This window comes from Oryzias latipes, chromosome 18 (genome assembly GCF_053564925.1).
Source record: "Oryzias latipes strain Hd-rR chromosome 18, Olatipes_Hd-rR_3.1".
Lineage (NCBI taxonomy): Eukaryota > Metazoa > Chordata > Actinopteri > Beloniformes > Adrianichthyidae > Oryzias > Oryzias latipes.
Window position 1 is genome coordinate 33,737,028 of NC_136254.1, and position 22,447 is coordinate 33,759,474.

The 22,447-nt window shown below is 40.7% G+C and overlaps 4 protein-coding genes across 7 annotated transcripts in view; 2 read left to right on the plus strand and 2 right to left on the minus strand.

The window, feature by feature from the left end:
• The window catches only part of LOC101161542 (myelin-oligodendrocyte glycoprotein-like), a 48,482-nt gene that overhangs the window by 4,356 nt on the left and 21,679 nt on the right, over positions 1-22,447 (plus strand). The gene's annotated exons all lie outside the window — the stretch shown is intronic.
• LOC101167094 (myelin-oligodendrocyte glycoprotein-like) lies at positions 144-3,794 on the minus strand. Its single transcript, XM_023965969.2, has 4 exons — positions 3,670-3,794; positions 1,130-1,465; positions 856-1,043; positions 144-777 (listed from the first exon to the last, which is right to left on the minus strand). The coding sequence occupies exons 1-4, from the start codon at positions 3,752-3,754 to the stop codon at positions 754-756; spliced, it is 633 nt and encodes a 210-aa protein (XP_023821737.1). The 5' UTR covers positions 3,755-3,794; the 3' UTR covers positions 144-753.
• Positions 4,393-6,330, minus strand: LOC110014839 (uncharacterized). Its single transcript, XM_078935855.1, has 5 exons — positions 6,243-6,330; positions 6,111-6,163; positions 5,777-6,030; positions 5,393-5,638; positions 4,393-5,136 (listed from the first exon to the last, which is right to left on the minus strand). The coding sequence occupies exons 4-5, from the start codon at positions 5,503-5,505 to the stop codon at positions 4,695-4,697; spliced, it is 555 nt and encodes a 184-aa protein (XP_078791981.1). The 5' UTR covers positions 5,506-5,638; positions 5,777-6,030; positions 6,111-6,163; positions 6,243-6,330; the 3' UTR covers positions 4,393-4,694.
• LOC111949254 (myelin-oligodendrocyte glycoprotein-like) lies at positions 17,272-21,635 on the plus strand. Its single transcript, XM_023965990.2, has 4 exons — positions 17,272-17,565; positions 20,144-20,470; positions 20,557-20,744; positions 20,823-21,635. Exons 1-4 carry the CDS (start codon positions 17,481-17,483, stop codon positions 20,856-20,858), a joined length of 636 nt encoding a protein of 211 aa, XP_023821758.1. The 5' UTR covers positions 17,272-17,480; the 3' UTR covers positions 20,859-21,635.

Sequence of the window (22,447 nt, forward strand, 5' to 3'; positions counted from 1 at the left end):
TCATTAATGAAATAAATAAATGTCAAAGTATAGAAATGTAACGGTTTGCATTTATTTGGTTGCAGAGGTAATAAGAGTCTAGATATCAGAGTAGCTTCAGGAAAATCACAGCTAAGTCATCAAAATCCTTCCTATTGTAATAAATATCAGGGACGGGTTATTCTTTCAGACAACACAATATCTCCCCTTTATGACACGACCTCTTGAGGTCACTTTCAGTTTGAAAAAACCCTGAGACTCTCAGGTTTCAACTGTCTGTCTGTGTTCATTTCACTTTGTTCTGGTAGAACTTCCAACATTTTAGCTCACAGACACCTTTGATGTTGTCTAGAAGAACACCAAGAACCACAGGAACCTGAACAGACCTGCTGTGGGTCGGTTCCTGAAGGAGAACATGAAACAAACTCTCAACACTTCAGATCAACCTGGATCAACACTTCAAACCACTGAGATCCACAAACATCGTCCAAAACCTCAGACCTTCAGACTTTACGGTGATCCAGCACACCTTCAGAGTTCAGGAGTTGAGAACCGCAGAAACAGCTCCAGAAGGTTCTCCAGATAAATGAAGGAGTTCCAACCATCAGGCAGAAACGGGTCAGAACCAGAGGATCCTCACGTCTTCATGGACCAGTTTCCATCCACGGTAACACAGCGGTGACGGGCGTGTAGCGTCTCCATGTGGCTGCAGCTTCAGAAAGTCTCTTCAATCCTTGAAGACGAGCAAAGCAGCTTTGGAGAGATGGGATGTCTTCAGACCAGAGGAGGTTTCTGACCCTACATGAAGAAAACAAAGGATGTTAGAAACTGAAGATTCCTGCAGAAAGATGAGAGATCAGAGAATTCAGGACTCACTTCTGGTTGTTTCCTCTGACAGACACAAACACAAACAGCAGAGAGGATCACTGAGGGAAAAAGTCCAAGAAGGATCCAGAGAGCCGGTCTGGAGCGACTGATCCAGATCCGGTCTCCTCCTGGATCTGGAGTGGAGATGATGTCAACCTGGGATGTTTCCATGGTTGGAGCTCTGACTCCGTTTGGCTCTGAAACAAAGAGATGACATCATTTCCTGCCTGCTGTTCAGGACAAATGTTCTTCATGTGAGGGAGAACCTGCAGAGCAAACTCACCAACAACCAGCTGAACCGTCTCCCTGAAGTTCTTCCCAGGAATGAAGCAGCTGTACTTCCCCTCATCCTGGAGCGACACGTTCCTGATCTTTAACGTCACGTCTCCTCGTTTGAGTCCGTCTTGGTCCAGAGACACTCTCGGGATAAACGACTCCTTCATAACTTTGGTCACGATCGTCCTGCTCCAGTACAGAAACACAAAAGGGATGCGGCCCTGTGGATCAGGCTTCATGTCTAGTTTGAACCACTCCACGCTGTGATCCTGCAGATCCTCCTGAGAGTCCAGGCGGCATGGCAGGATGACATCATCACCAGGAGCAGCAATGATTGGTTCACCTGGAAACAAAGAAAACAGGAAGAAACTTTTCTAAATCTGAGTCTTTACCTCCAAGTGAAAATGTCTTCTCAATCTTTGATTTCTGCTTCTAAAAGATCCAAAGTATTTCTGTCCACATAGATATCAGACCAAAGGACATGGGACTTTGTTTGGACCAAAGACAAATCCTTTCAAAATAAAAGTCCAATCCAAACTAGAATCCAATCCAGAAATGAGTAAAGAGGATTAAAGCAATAGTCTTTTCTAATTCTATCTAAAGACACATTTCAATCAATGATTCCTGATGATTATTCATTTAGTCAAATGTTTTCAGTCTTTCACCTCATTTCTACCAAAACAGTTTCTACTTTAAAGTCTTTGATCACTGACTGAATACTCAGTTTATGAGGAACATTTGAGGAAAACAAACTAAAACATGGTTTGGAAAGATTCACAGCAGAAGTTTTGGTACAAATTTAACAGACTTAAATTTTAAATAAAGCTAGAATTCCACGTACAAAGAAACTGTGTGACAAATCTTCCACATTGTCATCATTTTCTGTCTGAACACATTGAAACACACAAAAACTTTAAACTTTAGCCTTTCAGTGACATTGTCTCATTAGGCCACGCCTCTCACTCGTGTATGGACCAAAACTCAGCGCCTTGATCCCCTTTATCTTGTCAACACTCCGTGGTGACCTGGAGGTCAGCCACTATGGCCGCATTTACACTGCATGGTTCAAGTGACCCAATTCCGATCTTTTCCTCTCATTTGGCACAGATCGGTGAACGTGTAAGCAGGACAAAAGCGCATGGATTCCGTTTTTCTCAGATCGGATACAGGCCTCTCTCATATGTGGAAATAAATCGTAAACGAATCGGATACGTGCATTTGCGTGTGTCATGTAAGCAGACAAATGGGATATTCCCCAGTAAATGCGAGTCGTACGTCAGTGACGTCAACTCAGGACACCACCAACTGAGATCACATGACTTATTAAGGTGCTTTTTGTGCGCTGATTTTGCTGTCAGCGTGTTACCTTTCAGCCTAAGGCTTCAGACCCTAGTTGGAAACAGCTGTTATGTCCGGACCGGACGCAAACGGTAACTAATGAAGCGGGACACCGTTTCTATGGAACAGGCTAGAAGCCATTGATTTCTTTAGGGGGCGTGTATGATGGGGACCGCGCGTGCTGTGTGTGTGTGTGTGTGTGTAAGGAGAGGAGAGGGGCGGGGTGTGAGCGTGAGAGTGTCGGAGAACCGTAATAAAAAGAAGGTGTCTCCCCCAAAAGATTGTTTTGGAGTCTTCTTAACCCACTCTGTGCAGAAACCGCCTTTGGCCCTTGAGGAAATCTCCAGTGTGTTTCTGACTACGATCAGAAAAGAGAAGTCATCGCGCAGGAAAGTTTCAACACTTGGATCAAACTGTTAGTACAGCACGTCTGCAAACACTTCCTCATTCAAAACTCAGAGAGAGCCAACCAGCCCTCCTTTTTACTCCCCCATGCATCCCCTCTGGAGCGCCCAAGGCAACGCCTCCTTCCGTCGCTGCGTTGCCTCCATGACAACCGCAGTCACAAAAGTCCAAAGGAGGTCCGTGGAATGCGGAAATGCTGCTACGTAGTCCTCTTGGTGAAGATGATGTTCTGAACAGGTGTGAAAGTTTTTTCATTATTTTTTTGAGTTTGTAGCAGGGAGTGGAGGGGGCGGGGGGGGGGGGGGGCAGGGAAGGAGAAAACTGTTTAGGAAAGTGAGGGTCATGTTGTAACTGATATTGGAATTTAAAAACAAGTAGACTTTGAAGAATAATGTCTTATCAGTCTGTCTTCTATGAATATATAATTACTCTATTTCTAAGTGTTTGTGTTCTATTCTGCAGTTTCTATCACGAAGCGTTTGATGACCTAACCTAACCGTGATCTAACCTTAATGTTCTGCAGCAGTTTTTTTTTAATAACACATGCACTGTAGATTAAATTAACGAACTTTGACTTTGAAATTACAGAATTACCAAATTTCCACTTAGAAAGTAATTGTGTGTCAAATCAAATCTTCCACATTGTCATCATTTTGAGTCGGAATCCATTGAAACAAACTTTCTCCAAATTCAGACGTTAGTTCATTGAATAGTCTTTAGAAAGAACCGCCACCATCAAAGGTGGAAGTTTCTAAACATCAAACAGAAACTTGAACTAAAGAAACAGAACATTCATGAACTTACCTTCAACATGTGAACAGAACCAGAACCACACACATGCAGAAATCCACACAGAAGAACCAGAAACACAACAGAACTCTGCAGACATCCTGAACCGTGACTGAGACTGGAAGACAGAGCTGCTGCTATAAATACCAGTCAGAGAGCACAGTGTCATGTGATTGACTGCACAGTGCGCCGCATAGCCTGTGCGCACAGGTGAGTGAGTGAGTAATCCTATAGCTATCCTATCAGGTGAGTGAGGGTGTGTTTGCACCCAATGATAGGCCTGTCATTGGGTGTTCAAAATGATAGGGTGTGATAGGCCTATCAGGATTCTCTGACAGAATGTGTTGCTGTCCCTTTCCACACAGGTGGAATTTTTTATTTATTTTTTTCATTTTTAGACTTTATTTATTATTATTTATTCACTTTTGAATATTTTTTAATATTTATAGTTACCCTATTTGTTCATCTTTTTTTAATTTTGTAATTTGAGGTTAGATTCTGCGTTTAGACTGGAATTTGAAGAGAAAAGGAATTTAAATTTCTATGTATGTATTATAGAGATTGACAATAAAGTTTACTTTGAATCTAGAAACAAAATGAATTGTCTAATTAATGTACTACAGCAGCATAACAATATAATTATTTGTGTGAAAACAACTACAGATGTAATGTATTGACAATCTTCTAAAATCTGACTGTTGATTTAAAAGATGAACACACATGAAAATACTCAAGTGCTCATGTAAAAGTTCTTTAATGCAAAGACCTCCGTAAATTTCCTCCATATGACAGTTTCTATCCAAAAATGCAATTATTATATTTTGATCAAATACTTAAATATTGAAATAGCAAATTTAAACGACAAAAACAACTAAAAGCTTAAAAACACAATAACTCTTACAGAAAACACCAACAAAATATTATAGAAAACATATATAAAAGATGGTGTCATCATTACAATGTTTAAAAATATATAAACCAGTATAAAACATTAGGTGCTTTGGATGTGCAAGTTTTTCTGTGCAAGGACTGCTTTTTGTTTAAAGTGGTGGTGCTGGTGGTGGTGGGTCATTTCCTCTCTTTTTTTTCCCATATCCACGCTTCTGTAGCTCAGCCCTCCAATTGTCAAATGACTGAGTCTCTGTTGCTTCACAAAACCAGTTCCCAAAGTACTGACGGTGGGATGGTGGCTGTCTGTTTCCACCGCATTTGCTGCACGTTATGGTTTCTGTTTTTTTAATGTATTTCCTTTTCATAATACCCATTTTTTCAGCCTGCAGCTGTGGCTTTGGCTTAAGTTTTGCCCCCCCAGCAGTGTTGGGCGGAAGCAGAAAAATGTGCGGCTGAGCTGAGGTCCCCACCTGTAAAGGTGTTCCTTTCTGGAGATCTGGGAGTTTTTCTGTAGCTGCCATGGAAGCAGCAGGTTGTGGGATGCCCTGCTTTAAAATGAGTTTTTCTTGTGCCCGGCACCGCCTGCTGTACCTGTAAATATGTGCAAAACGAAAAGGTTCAACAATAGAATCAAAACAGGGTAACAGCCCCATCTTCCTTTGTGTTTATAAGATGCAAGACAAATGAAAAAGCCCCCCCTACTATTGTTTGATCCTATTTTTTGATTAAACTGTTTTGATTTTCCTCTGGAGGATACAACTTCTTATATTTTTCTGTTTGATGTTGTTGAAAATGTATTCATAAAGACTGAAAATGTCATGTATTAAAATAATTCTAATTTACTTACCATTGTGTGACTGTAGCAGCATTTACTTCTGGGAGCTGGATGGTGGTCTCACTCATAATTCTGGCATTTGAGACGACACACTCTCTAATCGTCCTGTACATTCGCACCACCATAGTGAACCGAGAAACCTTCTTCCCTTCGCATCGGACGGCGTTTGGGTACAAGGCACAGAGTCTCACAACGATGGCCTCTGACACTCGGTTGCAGTCTGGCCACTGTGCAGGACTGTGAGCCCCGATAAAACACCTGAATGAAAAAAGAGGGGGAAAAGCAAGGACAAAAAAACAAGGATATATGATTTAAAGTATTATTTTAAAGCCAAACATTTTGTTTTGTGTCACTTCTTTTGGTGGCTCAGCTCTTGTGTGTTTTTTGTCTACTCACCTTTTTGTGCTTTCGACGCCGGGGGCTACAATTTTTTTGGTTGCTCTAAATCTACCCTGCTTCAGGTGGGCTTGGTGACGCTGGGAGTAAACCGTTTTTTGTTTGTCATAATCCCCCAATGACTGCCACAGGGAAACGATCCGGTTTGACTCCTCTGCAGTCACCACAAGGTTATTGTGCCGGAGGCCGACCAAGAAATCAGCCAGCTCCTGCACGGCCCCATAACCCTCCACGTTGTCAGGGCCGACAGAATCCTATAAAACAAGAACAACAATTAGTGAATCAAATTAAAAGAAAAAAGACATTTATGATTTTGAAAAGAACTTAGTCTTACGTCACATGAAGAGTCCAACTGTTGAGGGGTTGCTGGCAGATCTGTTTTGGAGGCTGGAAAAGAAAAAATCAAATCCCTTAATAAACAGTAACATGATAAGTCTTTATAATGAAAGCACTGAGTGTGTCGCACTCGTTGAAGGACCCTCAGGAGGAGGAGGAGGAGACCGAGAGGGGCCAGGCTGAGGGTCTGGAGTTGACAGACTGCTGGTGGGTGCCAAAGATGATGTTCAAGAGACTGTGAAGGTCCTCACTGGCTCCAAAGTGGCCACAGTGAAGTCTTAAAACTCTTCAGGTTCATTGAAGCTGTCTTCAATCTCCATGTCCATTGTCTCCGACTCTTCAACAGCCTGTCTGTAATCTTGGAGAACTTTACCAGTTTGCTGGTAAAGGTACTCCACCCCCAGAAGTTCACCTGTAAAAGGCAAACCACTCATTAGAAGAAGAAAAAAGGTTTTGAAGTTCTTTTCAAAAAAGGTCTGCATACCTGTGTATTTCCTTGGCCCACATTGATGGCACATCAGCTGGCAGAGTCCTTCTTCTGGTTGTTCCTGGTCCCTCACAGGCCTGTCCTGGTCCCTCTCCATCTGTGGCAGCAGCAGAGTCAGTGCTGGAGCTTCCAGTCCACTGGAAACAACAACTGCTATCATGACTGGATTGGGAAGTGACTTTTCAAAGCTGAGCCACTAAAACAGCAAGGCAGAACTGGTGTCACAGCTGAAGCTTTGGTGGAGTCCTCCTCAGCCCGCTCTGGTTCCCACTCAGCCTCCCGCCTCACCAGACATCTTCTTTAGCCGGCCCTGTTCCTGTGGGAGCCACAGAACAGCTGTTTGAGCTCAGTCAGTGGTATAAGCACGGCTCCTTGTTTTCTTTCATTCCTCTGACTTTGTCAAAACATTAACATAATACCCTTGATTCATTTCAGGTTGCAGCAGGGGCAGAAAAACCAAGAAATGAGGGATTGAGTCCACCGGACCGTTGCTGATTCACAGCTTCCAACTCCAAAAAATAGATGAGGTTGGAGAATGTGGAGATGTGACAATCCACATCTGGACCAAACATCCAGTTATTTCTCCCTCCAAATAGAGGACAGGCTCCTATTCTGCGACCAGGATGCAGGCCTGCTGCTGCTAATTCTGCTGCTGCTGCTGCTTCTGTCAGGATGGAGGGCCCCATCACACCTGCCAACGTGTCTGACCCAATTCCCACTAGACTGTTTAAGGAAGCTTTTCCCCTAATTAATGATCCCATATTAACAATGATAAATACCTCTCTGGAACCAGGTTACGTGCCACAGTCTTTTAAATATGCAGTTGTTAAACCTTTTCTGAAAAAGCCCAGTTTGGATCCTAGCATCTTGGCCAACTATAGACCGATATCAAACCTGCCCTTTATTTCTAAAATCCTAGAAAGAGTTGTAGTTAAGCAGCTTTACTGCCACCTACAGGACAACAGCCACTTTGAAGACTTTCAGTCGGGGTTTAGACCTCACCACAGTACAGAAACTGCACTAGTTAGAGTCTCTAATGACTTGTTATTGGCCTCAGAAAAGGGACTACTTTCTATTCTGGTCCTGTTGGACCTCAGTGCAGCCTTTGACACTATCGACCACGGTATTTTACTCCATAGATTAGAGCAGGACATAGGGATCAGAGGATCTGCTCTCCAGTGGTTTAAATCCTATCTGTCCGATAGGTATCAGTTCGTTAATGTAAATGGCCATTCCTCTCAGTGCACTCGAGTCAACTATGGAGTCCCACAGGGCTCAGTCTTGGGACCGATCCTGTTTACGCTTTATATGCTACCCCTAGGAAACATAATCAGGAAACGCAGCATTAATTTTCATTGTTATGCCGACGATACGTAGTTGTATTTATCCATGAAGCCTGACCAGAATGACCAGATAGAGAAACTGAACGCCTGCATCAGTGACATCAAGACCTGGATGACAATTAATGACCTCCTCTTGAACCCAGAAAAAACTGAGGTCATTATACTTGGTCCTAAAAACCTCAGAGATGCTCTGTCTGCTCAGATAGTCTCCCTGGATGGCATAAGTATAGCCCCCAATTCCACAGTTAGAAACCTTGGGGTTTTATTTGACCAGGATTTATCATTTAAGGCTCACATATCTCAGGCGTGTAGAACTGCCTTTTTTCACCTTCGGAATATTGCTAAGATCAGAAATATACTTTCTAAGAGTGATGCTATTAAACTCATCCATGCATTTGTTACGTCGAGGCTGGATTACTGTAACTCCTTGTTAGCAGCGTGTCCTAAGAGTTCCTTAAGAAGTCTCCAGCTTGTTCAGAACGCAGCTGCTAGATTGTTAGCTGGAACTAGCAGAAGAGATCACATCACTCCTGTGTTAGTTTCACTTCACTGGATCCCAGTTGATCGCAGAATCAAGTTCAAGATCCACCTGTTAACCTATAAGGCCTTACATGGAATGGCCCCGTCCTATATTAAGGACCTCATAGTCCCTTACCATCCAATGAGAACACTTCACTCACTAAATGCAGGACTGCTTGTGGTTCCTAGAATTAGTAAAAGTACGGTTGGAGGTAGAGCGTTTAGCCACCAAGCCCCTGTTTTATGGAATAAACTCCCAGCTCATGGAAGAGAGGCCGACTCAGTTTCTACATTCAAAGTTAGACTGAAAACATTCCTCTGTGGACAGGCTTATTGTCAGACTAGTTAGTATTAAGAGATTATTTAACTTAATGTCAATTTGTTTAAATTAAACTTAATAACTATTTCTTTTAAAAGGCTGCTAGAAGTTGAAGCTGGGGTAACTATGGTGCACTGGGGTTCTGTCCTCTTTTCTCATCTACTTCTACGCTTCCTCTCCTCTATTCTTGATCATAATTTATCATTTAGTTCTCCATGCCTCTGTTTGCTACAGTGCGATTCATGTATTGTCCCTCTATTCCTCTCCCCTCCTGGGGAGTGGGAGTGCTTCCAGACTCCAGTTGTTTCATCCGTGCTCCAGTTCCTGACCGTTTACCTCGCCTTTGCTCCTGCTCCTACACCTGGCTGTGGATCCTGTCTCCGGCTCGACTCGCGCCTTTGACTGTCCCCACAACCACGGCTGGATGAAGCTCGTCTGCTGGACTTTATATATGTAGTTGTAGATTTAGATAAGTTAATTCTTCTCTAAGAGTTCTGGTAAATCGCCTGTCCGTCCTGGGGGAGGATCCCTCCTTCATGTGGGCACCCCTGAGGTTTCTTCGTTTTTTCCGGAATCCGGTTTTTTTGGGAGTTTGTCCTTACCGCGAAGGGGGGTCTTATCTCTGAGATAAGCATAACATTTAAAACTAACTTTCTCCCTTTTTGTCTTTCTCACTCAGAGCACCATGGCAGCAGTTACACATGTTCGATTGCTGGTCATCTTGAATGAAGAGAACAGTGTAAGAATGGAGCTACGTGAAGGGATTTCAAATTCGCTGGAAGAGATTATCTATGAGGTCAAGAATGCATGTGGACTAGAAGGACAGATAAGGCTGCAGTATAAGGACACCGATTTTGGAAACACTTTCGTGAATCTGACTTCTACCACTGTGATTAAGGATCTTACAATTCTCAAAGTAATCCAGTTGGACCCTGATACCACAACTATCATTTTGTATCCTTTTAATCCTCCTGAGAGTAGAACCACTTCTGGTCTGGACAGTGAGGACTCCTCAGTCTCTGTACATACAGATGACACAATACTGCTTAGCAGCCCTTCGTCTTTAAGAACACAGTAGTGGCCACAAGTGTTCCAAATCTCAAATTTCTCTTATGACACAGAATGCCAACTGCACAAAGCAAACCTCGAGTACATGAAAACCCAGACCAAACTGACACCTAGCTCAAAGGTTTTGTCAGACATATTGGAGAAGTTAGCTGACAGTATTTATGCTTACACGCCATACCCTGAAGACTGTCACTACAGTGATGTTGCTGAAGCACTTACAACGAAGCAGCCCTGCTTGAGAGAACCAGGATCTTTCAATCAGAGCTATGGATGGAAACGAAGGCTCAAGATAAAAATGGGAAATTATCGAACACAACTTCAGGCACACGGTACTACTGAAAAACTCAGTTCTTTTTGGGAGTTTTTCCTTACCGCGAAGGGGGGTCTAAGGGCAGGGATGCCAGTATAGCTTAGTCAGTTTGTTAGTTCATTTTAGTATTTTCCTATTGAACACTTTGTATTCGTGATCCTTTTGAGTTCATGTTTTACTTCAAAGCCCATCGAGACGACTGTTGTTGTGATTCTGGGCTATACAAATAAAATTGAATTGAATTGAAATGAACTTCTGCTAAGCTAACGGTGAATTCTTTGAAATCCAAGACTCCTGAAGATGCCCACTCGGCAAAGAATGTGAAGAGACCTAGACGAGCTGAGGTCAATCATTTTCCATCTTTGCTAAGTGATGAGACCACAGAAAGCCTGGAGCAAGTGAGAATTTCCCTTTTGGCAGAAATGCAGAAAAGAAACAACAGACAAATAATAAAAGACAAGATGCCAAAGACATTCGGATACCGTAGGCAAGAAATTGTGAACAAGCAGCCAACCACTGAAGACGCCTTGTCAAGAGGGCCAACACTTTTCCAAATGGATGAGGTAAGTTTTAATTTGCAATAACTGTTCAAATGTAAAAATGAAAATAACAATCAGATACATTTGTTCATTCGGATACAATAATATGCAATTGACTGGAACAAACCTGTAAATGTTTTTGAAAAGCAAAATCAGTCCATTCCATCTTCTGATTTCATTTTTAGCTAAATGCTGAGTTCTTGAGAGTTACAATTCCATTTGAGGCAAAGTTTTTTGTACAGTTGGACAAACACTCCGCCAAACTTCTAGAGGTCATCAGGAGCAAAAGAGGAAGTGTGAAAGAGCAGACCACCAATATCTTAGAAGTTCTGGATGAAGCATCTGTATGAGATGAGTTGTCTCCATAGTAGAATGGTTTTGTGGTTGAGTGAACTTTTAACTAATAACAAGCGTTCTTTTTCAGACTGTTGACATTACCATCAGAAGAGAAGCTATCCTAAAATCTCTGATGATCTACTTGGGTTTATCTATTGACCACCTCATTAAAGAGCACCAGGTGAGGTGATCCACTTCTCTCAAATATGACCCTATTTTTTTAAGTAGGAAATTTAACATGGCACTGTATGAGTTAAGATCACTGTCAATAAGAAACTTATTCATAAAGTTGTATACAACTACTAATACTTTGTGCACAACTTTGCTAAAAAAAATTGCGAAAATGATAAATTTGCGATTTATTGTGCAGGCCTAACGTTCGTTAAAAAAGAGCTTTGAATGAAAGAATGCTGACAGAAAATATCAAAGGAATCCCTGTCTCTCTGCTGCCATTCTGTTGTCTGCCACTGGCAATCAGCGGCATGGAAGTGGGGGTTACGCTGCCCAGAAGCTGGATTAATCGTGCCTGTTATGCCGGCCCCCAGGCGCTGGAGTTCGCTTGCTTGCAATCTTATGACCACAGTTTTGGACAGGCGGCTGGCAGCGAATGTGACGCACGGGAAGCATTCGTGTGAACGCAGCATATCACCACCTCCTCTTCTGACCGCTGGCGCAAAGTTAAAGGCTAAAACCCCACAACTGAGTGCTCAGTCTGCTTTTGTGTTTTGTCTTAGGTTTTTGACAAGTGTTCAAAATCAATACATGTTTTATATTGATTTTCCCATTTGGTTACACAATAATCTGCTGAAGTGAACCAGTTAACAGCTGATGGTAAGTCTGACCAATCTGGCTTTTGCCCTGTGTGGCATCTAGTCCAGATGCCTCCTGAACGCCTTCCTGGAGAGGTGTTCCAGGCATGTCCCACTGGGCAGAGACCCTGGGGAAAACCCAGGACTCGCTGGAGAGACTACGTCTCTCAGCTGGCCTGGGAACGCCTCAGGGTCCCCCCAGAGGAGGTGGAGGAAGTGGCCGGGGCGACGGAAGTCTGCTACCCCCACGACCTGTTCACAGATTAGCAGAAGAAGATGGATTTATTTTTTACTTTATTAAAAGTTTTATTTGTTAACTAAAGTACTTATTGTCAACTCTTCCAAAGACATTCCTCTATAGAAATCTGCAATGTTTTAGTGTGTCCTAATTTGTTACATTTTTTTTATACGTCTGCAGAATGGGCTGGATAGTGATGCTCTGCAGATTGAAACCATGGTGATGGTCTTTGTCACTGGGAGAGAGGATCTTCTCTGTCCACCAACAGACATCAAGATAGTGATCGATGGAAAACAGGTTCTGAATGAAGTGCCATGTTGCCATGTTCTTTGGACTCATATATGCACTCAACCTAAAATATCCCAAAAATTTGCAGTACACGCTTGAATTCATTCAAAAAGTCATCCTGGAGCTTGGTGGAAAAAAAAGGTCACCAAAAGTTTTCAGACTGAAAAGCCAGCTTTAAGCCAGTGTTTGAATTCCACTTTATCCCTAGATTTTTGTTGATGCTTCTTAAAAAAGGTAAAGATTGTTCTCATGTTTGTGTTCAGGGTTTGTATATGTTGTTAAGTGTTTGTTTTGGTTAACTCAAAAAAAGGATCTTGAAAGTTTTAGAACTTGACACAGTTTTGTGTCTGTTGAAACATTGTTTTAAATGTCTAATTTTCAAAAATATTTTAAACGGAAAAGGAAACATTTGAAGATTATGTTTTAGGTACACATTCTTAATTTCAGTCCATTTTTGGGACACTGCAGAGTTCAGTGTTACAATTTATAACTGAAAATATTTATTTTCTATAATTTAGTTTTTCTAAAGCACAATTCCAGAAATTGTAGAGACATACCATTACATTTTCCCCCTCATTTAAAGGAAAAGTGCATTATTATTAGGAAACAGTTTTGTTGTTTATACATCTAAAAGATGTCATGTTTGTGAGTTTGAATGCACATATGTTCATGGAACAATAAATATTGTTACCATGAAGAAATGTGTTCTGACTCTGTTTGCATCAAAATATAATTCTAATTCAGTTAATTAGATTGTGAACTTGACATTTTTATTTGAGACAACTTTAAAAAGTACATTGCTCAAAGATTAAAAATGGCTTATAACAAGTGTTTTTTTAGGTTAGATAAAGTAGAACATTTCCATTGAGTAAAAAAACAGAACTTGTTTATTTTGATTAAGAAAAACTCAAATTAATTGCTATTCTTCACCTCACAGAATAAGTTTAACTGAAATTAAAACAAATAAGTTGGGCTAAATTATTTATTTACATTCAGACAATGAAAATATACTAGGTGTGACAGATTACTTCAATTTCTTTAAGTTAAGCCACTGTAATATTTTTTCAGTGAATAAATGCACAAAATGGGACGTTTTTAGGCTTATCGTGAAAACACATGAAGGCTTTTTAAGACACAAACTACTTATTTTTGCAAAGTTATGGTAAAATAAAAGCCTCCAAGAAATCCTAATTGGAGAGCCGTGCAGAATAATTTCAATTTAAAGAGACGTGTGATTTTCTAGAAACACAGATTAGAACTAAAGTTACAGAAAATTACCAGAAAAAAAGAATGTAGAGAAAACTTTCACAAACAGCAGGGGGGTATTCCAGACAGCAGGTTAAGCTAGCTTCCACGGTAAGTTTGAGGCTAAGGAAGTTGATAACCTCAGCTTTCGGTTCCAGAAATGGAGGTATGTTTCAGGGTAGGTCAAGTTGCCATAGCAACTCATGCTCTGAACATAACCTGGTCTGGAGCAGGTTTAGTTGAAGGTTAGTTTGTTTATAGAGAGGTGAAGCAGCATGGCGTGTCCATTTGAAGATGATTTAGTGGATGAAGAAGCTCAGATAATACTTTTTCCACCATGAGAGGGTGATAAGACCACATATGGATGTTGGAAAGATAAACTTTTTTTTACTTTGATCTAACTTAATTATTTGCTTCAGTTAAGATAAATCATTTTTAGTTAAGTCAGTTTAAAAATTAAACGTAGTTTTCAGACAGTTATTTTACTTTCATTCAAAGTCATTCATTCATCTTCTTAACCGTTTATTCCCTTTCGGGGTCACGGGGTTGCCGGAGCCTATCCCGGCCACTTGGGCATAGGCAAGGGATACCCTGGACTGGTCGCCAGTCTGTCACAGGGTTCATTCAAATTAATTCAATAAGTAGGTGTAACTTTGGTGCTGCTGTTAGATTGGCACCGCAAGGAATTGTGGGATACCATTTCCTTTGCCTGTCTGGATGGATTTGGGTTTAAGTGTGGGTTTTCAGGGTTAAAGTCAGGGGAGTTTAAACATGCTTTTCTGGAATACCTCTATGGTCACAAAGATGTAAACACATTTTAGCTTAAACTCAAAAACGTGATTTCATCAAAATATATTTACATAATATTTACAGCAGAAGTTTTGGTTCAAATTTAACATACCTAAATTTTTAATAAAGCTACAGTTCCACGTACAAAGAAACTGTGTGACAAATCTTCCACATTGTCATCATTTTCTGTCTGAACACATTGAAACACACAAGAACTTTAAACTTTAGCCTTTCAGTGACATTGTCTCATTAGGCCACGCCTTTCACTCATGTATGGACCAAAACTCGACACCCAGGGGGGTATTCCAGGAAGCATGTTTAAACTCCCCTGACTTTAAGCCTGAACTCTGGCTGAAATCCGCCTGAACTTGCTTACTCTGGGTATGTCGGTTCCAAAAGACCGGATATGAGTTGGCTTAATTACGCTCGACTTGGTAACCCTGGGTTAACGCACGTGCACAGCAGGTACATAAAGACATTCTCAATGGATCGGCGATTTCTGGAGTCACCATGGAAACGCGTGGAGAAAAAAAGAGAGCGCTATACTTCAGTGAGACGGAGTCTGAGATTTTAATGACGGCGTATGAAGATTATACGTCCATCAAAAAAGTAACACGGCTGCATCATCAGCAAAAGTAAGAACAGACAAAGTAAACGCACAAGTTTATGATCTTATTTAAATTGGTAACAAATAATTGAGTTAAATTTATTCAACCTAATTTCTTACTTCTATAAAACTCAATAGTTATTTATACAACTTAAATTTACATATTTATCCAACTAAATGTCATATTACTCCAATTCAATTAAATCTTTTTTTCCATCTTAATATATTATAATTCTTGAACTCTCATGTGTCTAAATTTGAGCCTGCAGATATACTCATTTTTATAACAATAAAACTAATTAAACAAAACAGATTCAAAACCATATAACTGTAATCCATATCTCTGAAGCTGTCATTGCACTTGATAACAGTAGGGGTGCTATATAATGTCATCTTCCTCTTCCTTCACACTCTTTCATAGTGCAGAGACTTGAGCAAAGTATGACAAAATAACTCGACAAAACACGACAAAACACAGTAAAACAGCTAAACAACTAAACACATTTGGTCAAAAATCCACACTTAAACCCAAATCCATCCAGACAGGCAAAGGAAATGGTATCCCACAATTCCTTGCGGTGCCAATCTAACAGCAGCACCAAAGTTACACCTACTTATTGAATTAATTTGAATGAACCCTGTGACAGACTGGCGACCAGTCCAGGGCATCCCTTGCCTATGCCCAAGTGGCCGGGATAGGCTCCGGCAACCCCGTGACCCCGAAAGGGAATAAACGGTTAAGAAGATGAATGAATGACTTTGAATGAAAGTAAAATAACTGTCTGAAAACTACGTTTAATTTTTAAACTGACTTAACTAAAAATGATTTATCTTAACTGAAGCAAATAATTAAGTTAGATCAAAGTAAAAAAAAGTTTATCTTTCCAACATCCATATGTGATCTTATCACCCTCTCATGGTGGAAAAAGTATTATCTGAGCTTCTTCATCCACTAAATCATCTTCAAATGGACACGCCATGCTGCTTCACCTCTCTATAAACAAACTAAGCTTCAACTAAACCTGCTCCCGACCAGGTTATGTTCAGAGCATGAGTTGCTATGGCAACTTGACCTACCCTGAAACATACCTCCATTTCTGGAACCGAAAGCTGAGGTTATCAACTTCCTTAGCCTCAAACTTACCGTGGGAGCTAGCTTAACCTGCTGTCTGGAATACCCCCCAGATCCCCTTTATCTTGTCAACACTCTGTGGTGACCTGGAGGTCAGCCACTAAGACTCATGGGAAATGTTAAATCCTGTATCATGAAGTCAAAAGTCAAAGTCAGCTTTATTGCCGAGTATGCTGCATAAAGTAGACATGCAGCACAGATGGTCCTCTACCCCCACAGTGTAAATAGACAAAATAATAAAATACCATAACAGTTATAATGAATAGAACAACAGCCATCTAAATAGTGCCAAAGAGCAATGAGATGGTTTAAAGTGACAACAGTGCTAAGATGAGTCTTTGGTGAGGATGATGTTCTGAATAGGTGTGAAAGTTTTTTCATTATTTTTTTGAGTTTGTAGCAGGGAGTGGAGGGGGGGGGGCAGGGAAGGAGAAAACTGTTTAGGAAAGTGAGGGTCATGTTGTAACTGATGTTGGAATTTAAAAACAACTAGACTTTGAAGAATAATGTCTTATCAGTCTGTCTTCTATGAATATATAATTACTCTATTTCTAAGTGTTTGTGTTCTATTCTGCAGTTTTTATCACGAAGCGTTTGATGACCTAACCTAACCGTGATCTAACCTTAATGTTCTGAAGCAGTTTTTTTTAATAACTTATGCACCGTAGATTAAATTTACTAACTTTTACTTTGAAATTACAGAATTACCAAATTTCCACTTAGAAAGTAATTGTGTGTCAAATCAAATCTTCCACATTGTCATCATTTTGTGTCTGAATCCATTAAACTTTCTCCAAATTCAGACGTTAGTTCATTGAATAGTCTTTAGAAAGAACCGCCACCATGAAAGGTGGAAGTTTCTAAACATCAAACAGAAACTTGAACTAAAGAACAGAACATTCATGAACTTACCTTCAACATGTGAACAGAACCAGAACCACACACATGCAGAAATCCACACAGAAGAACCAGAAACACAACAGGACTCTGCAGACATCATGATCAAACCATAACTAAGGGAGGAAGACGGAGCTGTTGCTATAAAAACAAGTCAGTATCACTCCCCCTGACCAGTAGCTGGAACAGCCTATCAAATCACAGCTGCAGTAGCGCGGTCAGCCAATCAAATTGTGGCTTGTTTGACGCTGTCCGGGCGCGCTCGGGAGCTTGTGGCTTGCTCTTCTTGCTGGGCTGCCTCCCGTGGGTGGAGGCGGACTATGGCTGTGCAAGCTTTCTCCTATTGCTGCTTCTGATATTCAACTTCCAGGCTCAGCTGTACTAGCATATCGACATTGTTTAAAGCAGCAGCTCAGTTTTCAAGTCTCAGACACGGTTCAGGATGTCTGCAGAGTTCTGTTGTGTTTCTGGTTCTTCTGTGTGGATTTCTACATGTGTGTGGTTCTGGTTCTGTTCACATGTTGAAGGTAAGTTCATGAATGTTCTGTTCTTTAGTTCAAGTTTCTGTTTGATGTTTAGAAACTTCCACCTTTCATGGTGGCGGTTCTTTCTAAAGACTATTCAATGAACTAACGTCTGAATTTGGAGAAAGTTTCTTTCAATGGATTCAGACACAAAATGATGACAATGTGGAAGATTTCTCTGAACGGGGTACTTTATTTTCTAAATTTGAGGCTAGATTATCCATTGGCCCAGCCCTGTCGTGGTTCCGTGGGGGCTCCTCCTGTTCCTGTCGTGTTCTGCCTGGAGGAGTGGCCTCTATTCTATTACGTCACTGACTTGTTTTAAAAGCAGCAGCTCCGTCTTTCAGTTTCAGTCTTGGTTCATCAATGTTTGCAGCAACATTGTGGTCTGTTTCTGCTTCTTCTCAGGAGAAATGTTGAAACTTTGTTTCAAAGTATTCAGATGGACAGAAAATTATGAAAATTTGACACACACTTTCTTTGATTGTCGGAATTTTTTTTTTTGTTCTTAAAAGTCAAAAATAATAGAAAAAAAATAAATAATATATTTTTTGTCGCCCCCTGGGGGGTATTCCAGAAAGCAGGTTATGCTAGCTCCCACGATAAGTTTGAGGCTAAGGAAGTTGATAACCTCAGCTTTCGGTTCCAGAAATGGAGGTATGTTTCAGGCTAGGTCAAGTTGCCATAGCAACTCATGCTCTGAACATAACCTGGTCGGGAGCAGGTTTAGTTGAAGCTTAGTTTGTTTATAGAGAGGTGAAGCAGCATGGCGTGTCCATTTGAAGATGATTTAGTGGATGAAAAAGCTCAGATAATACTTTTTCCACCGTGAGAGGGTGATAAGACCACATATGGATGTTGGAAAAATAAACTTTATACTTTGATCTAACTTAAATATTTGCTTCAGTTAAGATAAATCATTTTTTTGTTAGGTCACCTTAAAAATAACACGTAGTTTTCAGACAATTATTTTACTTTAATTCGAATTAATTCAATTAAGTAGGTGTAACTTTGATGCTGCTGTTAGATCGGCACCGCAAAGGATTCTGGGATACCATTCCTTTTGCCTGTCTGGACGGATTTGGGTTTAAGTGTGGGTTTTTTACAAAATGTGTTTAGTTGTTTAGCTATTTTACTGTGTTTTACCGTGTTTTGCCGAGCTATTTTGTCCTACTATGCTAACCTCTGCACCATGAGTGAGAGTAAAGGAGAGGATGATGAGTTTATATAGCACCCCTACCACTTGAATGTTAACGCTTGTGCTATCCTAGGCACATTAACGTTGGGAGTTGGGTCATCTAGACAGTGCTCTGAACCTTTTTTCTTCAATGATTTGTGAACCTCACTGGTTTCACTTTACATGAAATCTTTCCACCTTTATCCACCTTAGTCATGGTAGGAATAACACGTCAATGTAAGGGTGGGGTCATCTAAGATAACACAAGGGTTAAGACAGTGACGGAAAATTCTTTAATGAATTTTTGCACTCCGTGCATTTTTTTCCGTTCTTTTTATTGTTATAAAAATGAGCATATCTGCCGGCTCAAACTTAGACATATAAGAGTTCAAGAAATATAAGTAATTAAGATGGAAAAAAGATTAATGGAGTAATGTGACATTTAGTTAGATAAATACGTAAATTTGAGTTGTATAAACAATTATTGAGTTTGAATATATTTAACTAATTTATTTAAATTATTTTTCAGATGTGTTACTTTTTTGATGGACTTGTAATCTTTATCCGCCGTCATTAAAATCTCAGACTCTGTCTCACTTCCGTTTCAAGTGTTGCACTTTCTTTTTTTTCTCCACGCGTTTCCATGGTGACTCCAGAAATCGGCGATCCATTGAGAATGTCTTTATGTACCTGCTGTGCACGTGCGTTAACCCAGGGTTACCAAGTGGAGCGTAATTACGCAAACTGATATCCGGTCTTTTGGAACCGACATACCCAGAGTAAGCAAGTTCAGGCGGATTTCAGCCAGAGTTCAGGCTTAAAGTCAGGGGAGTTTAAACATGCTTCCTGGAATATCCCCCTGGCTTGTTCTTTTCCTGTTATTGAACTACACTGTTTTGTTTTGGAGCGTTGTGATCAATAAAGTTATTTTAAAGACTTGAATTTGCCGGTTAAGATCAACTGAGTGAGCATGCGCGTTAAGTCTCTTTATTTAACTACCATAGAACTGAACTTTTTAGAATGTTATTGATCCTCTGGAGAAGAAATGATCTCGATTCTATAGCTCTGCTCATTCATTTTGTTTTAATATTTTTTTACCGTTGCAACAGTCTGCTGCAGTTGTCCTATTAGCTCAGAGTTAGTTTAGTTGTTTTGGTTCGTTATCTTCTTATCATCAGACCATTTTAACAGACATGCTCCTTTCTTTACTCCTGAATGCAGTGGTTCTTCTCATTCTCCGTTTTGACTGTTTTCCTCCACTTTGGTCTGAAATCTTCTGCTGGTGCAGATTGGTTTGATTTGATTTCTGCTTTAGAAGCAGAAATCAAACATTGAGAAGACATTTTCACTTGGAGGTAAAGACTCAGATTTAGAAAAGTTTCTTCCTGTTTTCTTTGTTTCCAGGTGAACCAATCATTGCTGCTCCTGGTGATGATGTCATCCTGCCGTGCCGCCTGGACTCTCAGGAGGATCTGCGTGGTTTCACCATAGAGTGGACCAAACTGGAGATAAAACCAGATCCGTATAGTTTTGTGTGTTATTACCAGTTCAAGCGGATAGTAACTGAAGTCATGATACCGTCGTTTATCCTGAGAGTGTCTCTGAACCAAGACGGACTAAAACGAGGAGACGTGACGTTAAAGATCAGGAACGTGTCGCTCCAGGATGAGGGGAAGTACAGCTGCTTCATTCCTGGGAAGAACTTCAGGGAGACGGTTCAGCTGGTTGTTGGTGAGTTTGCTCTGCAGGTTCTCCCTCACATGAAGAACATTTGTCCTGAACAGCAGGCAGGAAATGATGTCATCTCTTTGTTTCAGAGCCAAACGGAGTCAGAGCTCCAACCATGGAAACATCCCAGGTTGACATCATCTCCACTCCAGATCCAGGAGGAGACCAGATCTGGATCAGTCGCTCCAGACCGGCTCTCTGGATCCTTCTTGGACTTTTTCCCTCAGTGATCCTCTCTGCTGTTTGTGTTTGTGTCTGTCAGAGGAAACAACCAGAAGTGAGTCCTGAATTCTCTGATCTCTCATCTTTCTGCAGGAATCTTCAGTTTCTAACATCCTTTCTTTTCTTCCTGTAGGGTCAGGAACCTATGGAAACCTTTAACAGACCCTGAACCCACACAGCCTCTGGTGGCTGGAAGTGTTCTTCAGTGGATCCATCAGTGTGAATGAGACTGAGACTGGAAAACACTGGAGGACAAAGTCAAACAGGAAATGGATTTACTTGAACAACACTTTTACCTCAAAGGACCAAAATGTTTTGGTTCCAAACAGCTGCAATACTATTTCTACTTTTTACAATATTTTGATCAAATGACTTTTTGAGTTGAAGCTAAAATGTGTTAAAAAGCTTTTTGACCTGCTGTTTGTGAATGAAATCAGATTTCAGAAATAAGAAGGTCTAAATGAATGGAATGTATTTCCTGTGTGGATTAGAACTGTACACGGTGAAATGTGAGCACAGCTGATGGGGTTGACTTTGACTGGGGACATTGTCTGGTGGTGGAAGGAGAACTTAGAGGATCTCCTCAATCCCACTGACACGCCTTCTTTGGAGGAAGCAGAGAATGAGGACTTTGGGGGGAGGCTGTCCATCACCCAAGCTGAGTGTGAGATTGACAGGTGGATCAGAGCGGCGTCCGTAGTTATGTGGTCGCTGTATCGGTCCGTCATGGAGAAGAGAGAACTGAGCCAGAAAACAAAGCTCTGAATTTACCGGTTGATGGATGGATGGATGGATGGATGGATGGATGGATGATGGATGGTGTGAGAAATTTAATAATTATACAATGTTTAAAAGTGAGAAGACAATTATAAGAATTGTATTCTTCAATTCTGCTCCTTTCCAATCGTGGAAATGTTCAATAATGTGCAATAAACATGTAAACATATGTTTGTTTGTTTGTTTGTGTTGAGTTGACGTTCTAGTTGGTGATGACACAGTTGTTCAGGAGAACATGGAGAATTGAGCCTTCATGTCCTAAACGTTGCTGATGGAAATCCTAGACCTTCATTCTCTGTTCTCTCCTATTGTTTTCATGCCATCATGTTCTTTCTGTCACCAATCAATCCATCCCATAATATCCCCATTGAAAAGAAATAGATGGAAACAAACATCTGTGGAGTTTTTCTGTCCAAACTGGGACTTTGGTTGTCATTTTAGAGCCAATCACATGGATGGGTTGATGTCCATCAGAGAAAAACAGCAACTGAGAGAAATGCTGCGTTCAAGTGCTGCTGGAATGATGGGAAAAATGACTGTCCCACTCTGAAAACACACAGGAAGGTCAGAAAAACAACCCATCTTCCAGCAGCACATGAATGCAGAAGAACTTTCTGCCCCTAAACAAAGAGATTTGTGTGTGTAGTGCGCCATGGGGAGACACCAGAATTACAGGAAAATCCAACATGAATGAGGATTAGCAATCTCATTGATTCCAGTTTGGTGGACCAGATTCAGGAATTGAACAGGCTGCATTTGGGCTGGAGTTCACCCCCCCCCCCCCTACTATAAACAGGTAAATGAGAACTCTTCAAACCAGGAGAAATCTGTCATTTTTCTGTAACTTTAGTTCTAAACTGAGTTTCTAGAAAATGACACGTCTCTTTAAATTGAAATGATTCTGTATTTTTAATGTATTTAGTATTTTATGAGACAAACATTGATGATGCACTTTATACATTCATGTGAATCTACTGTTTT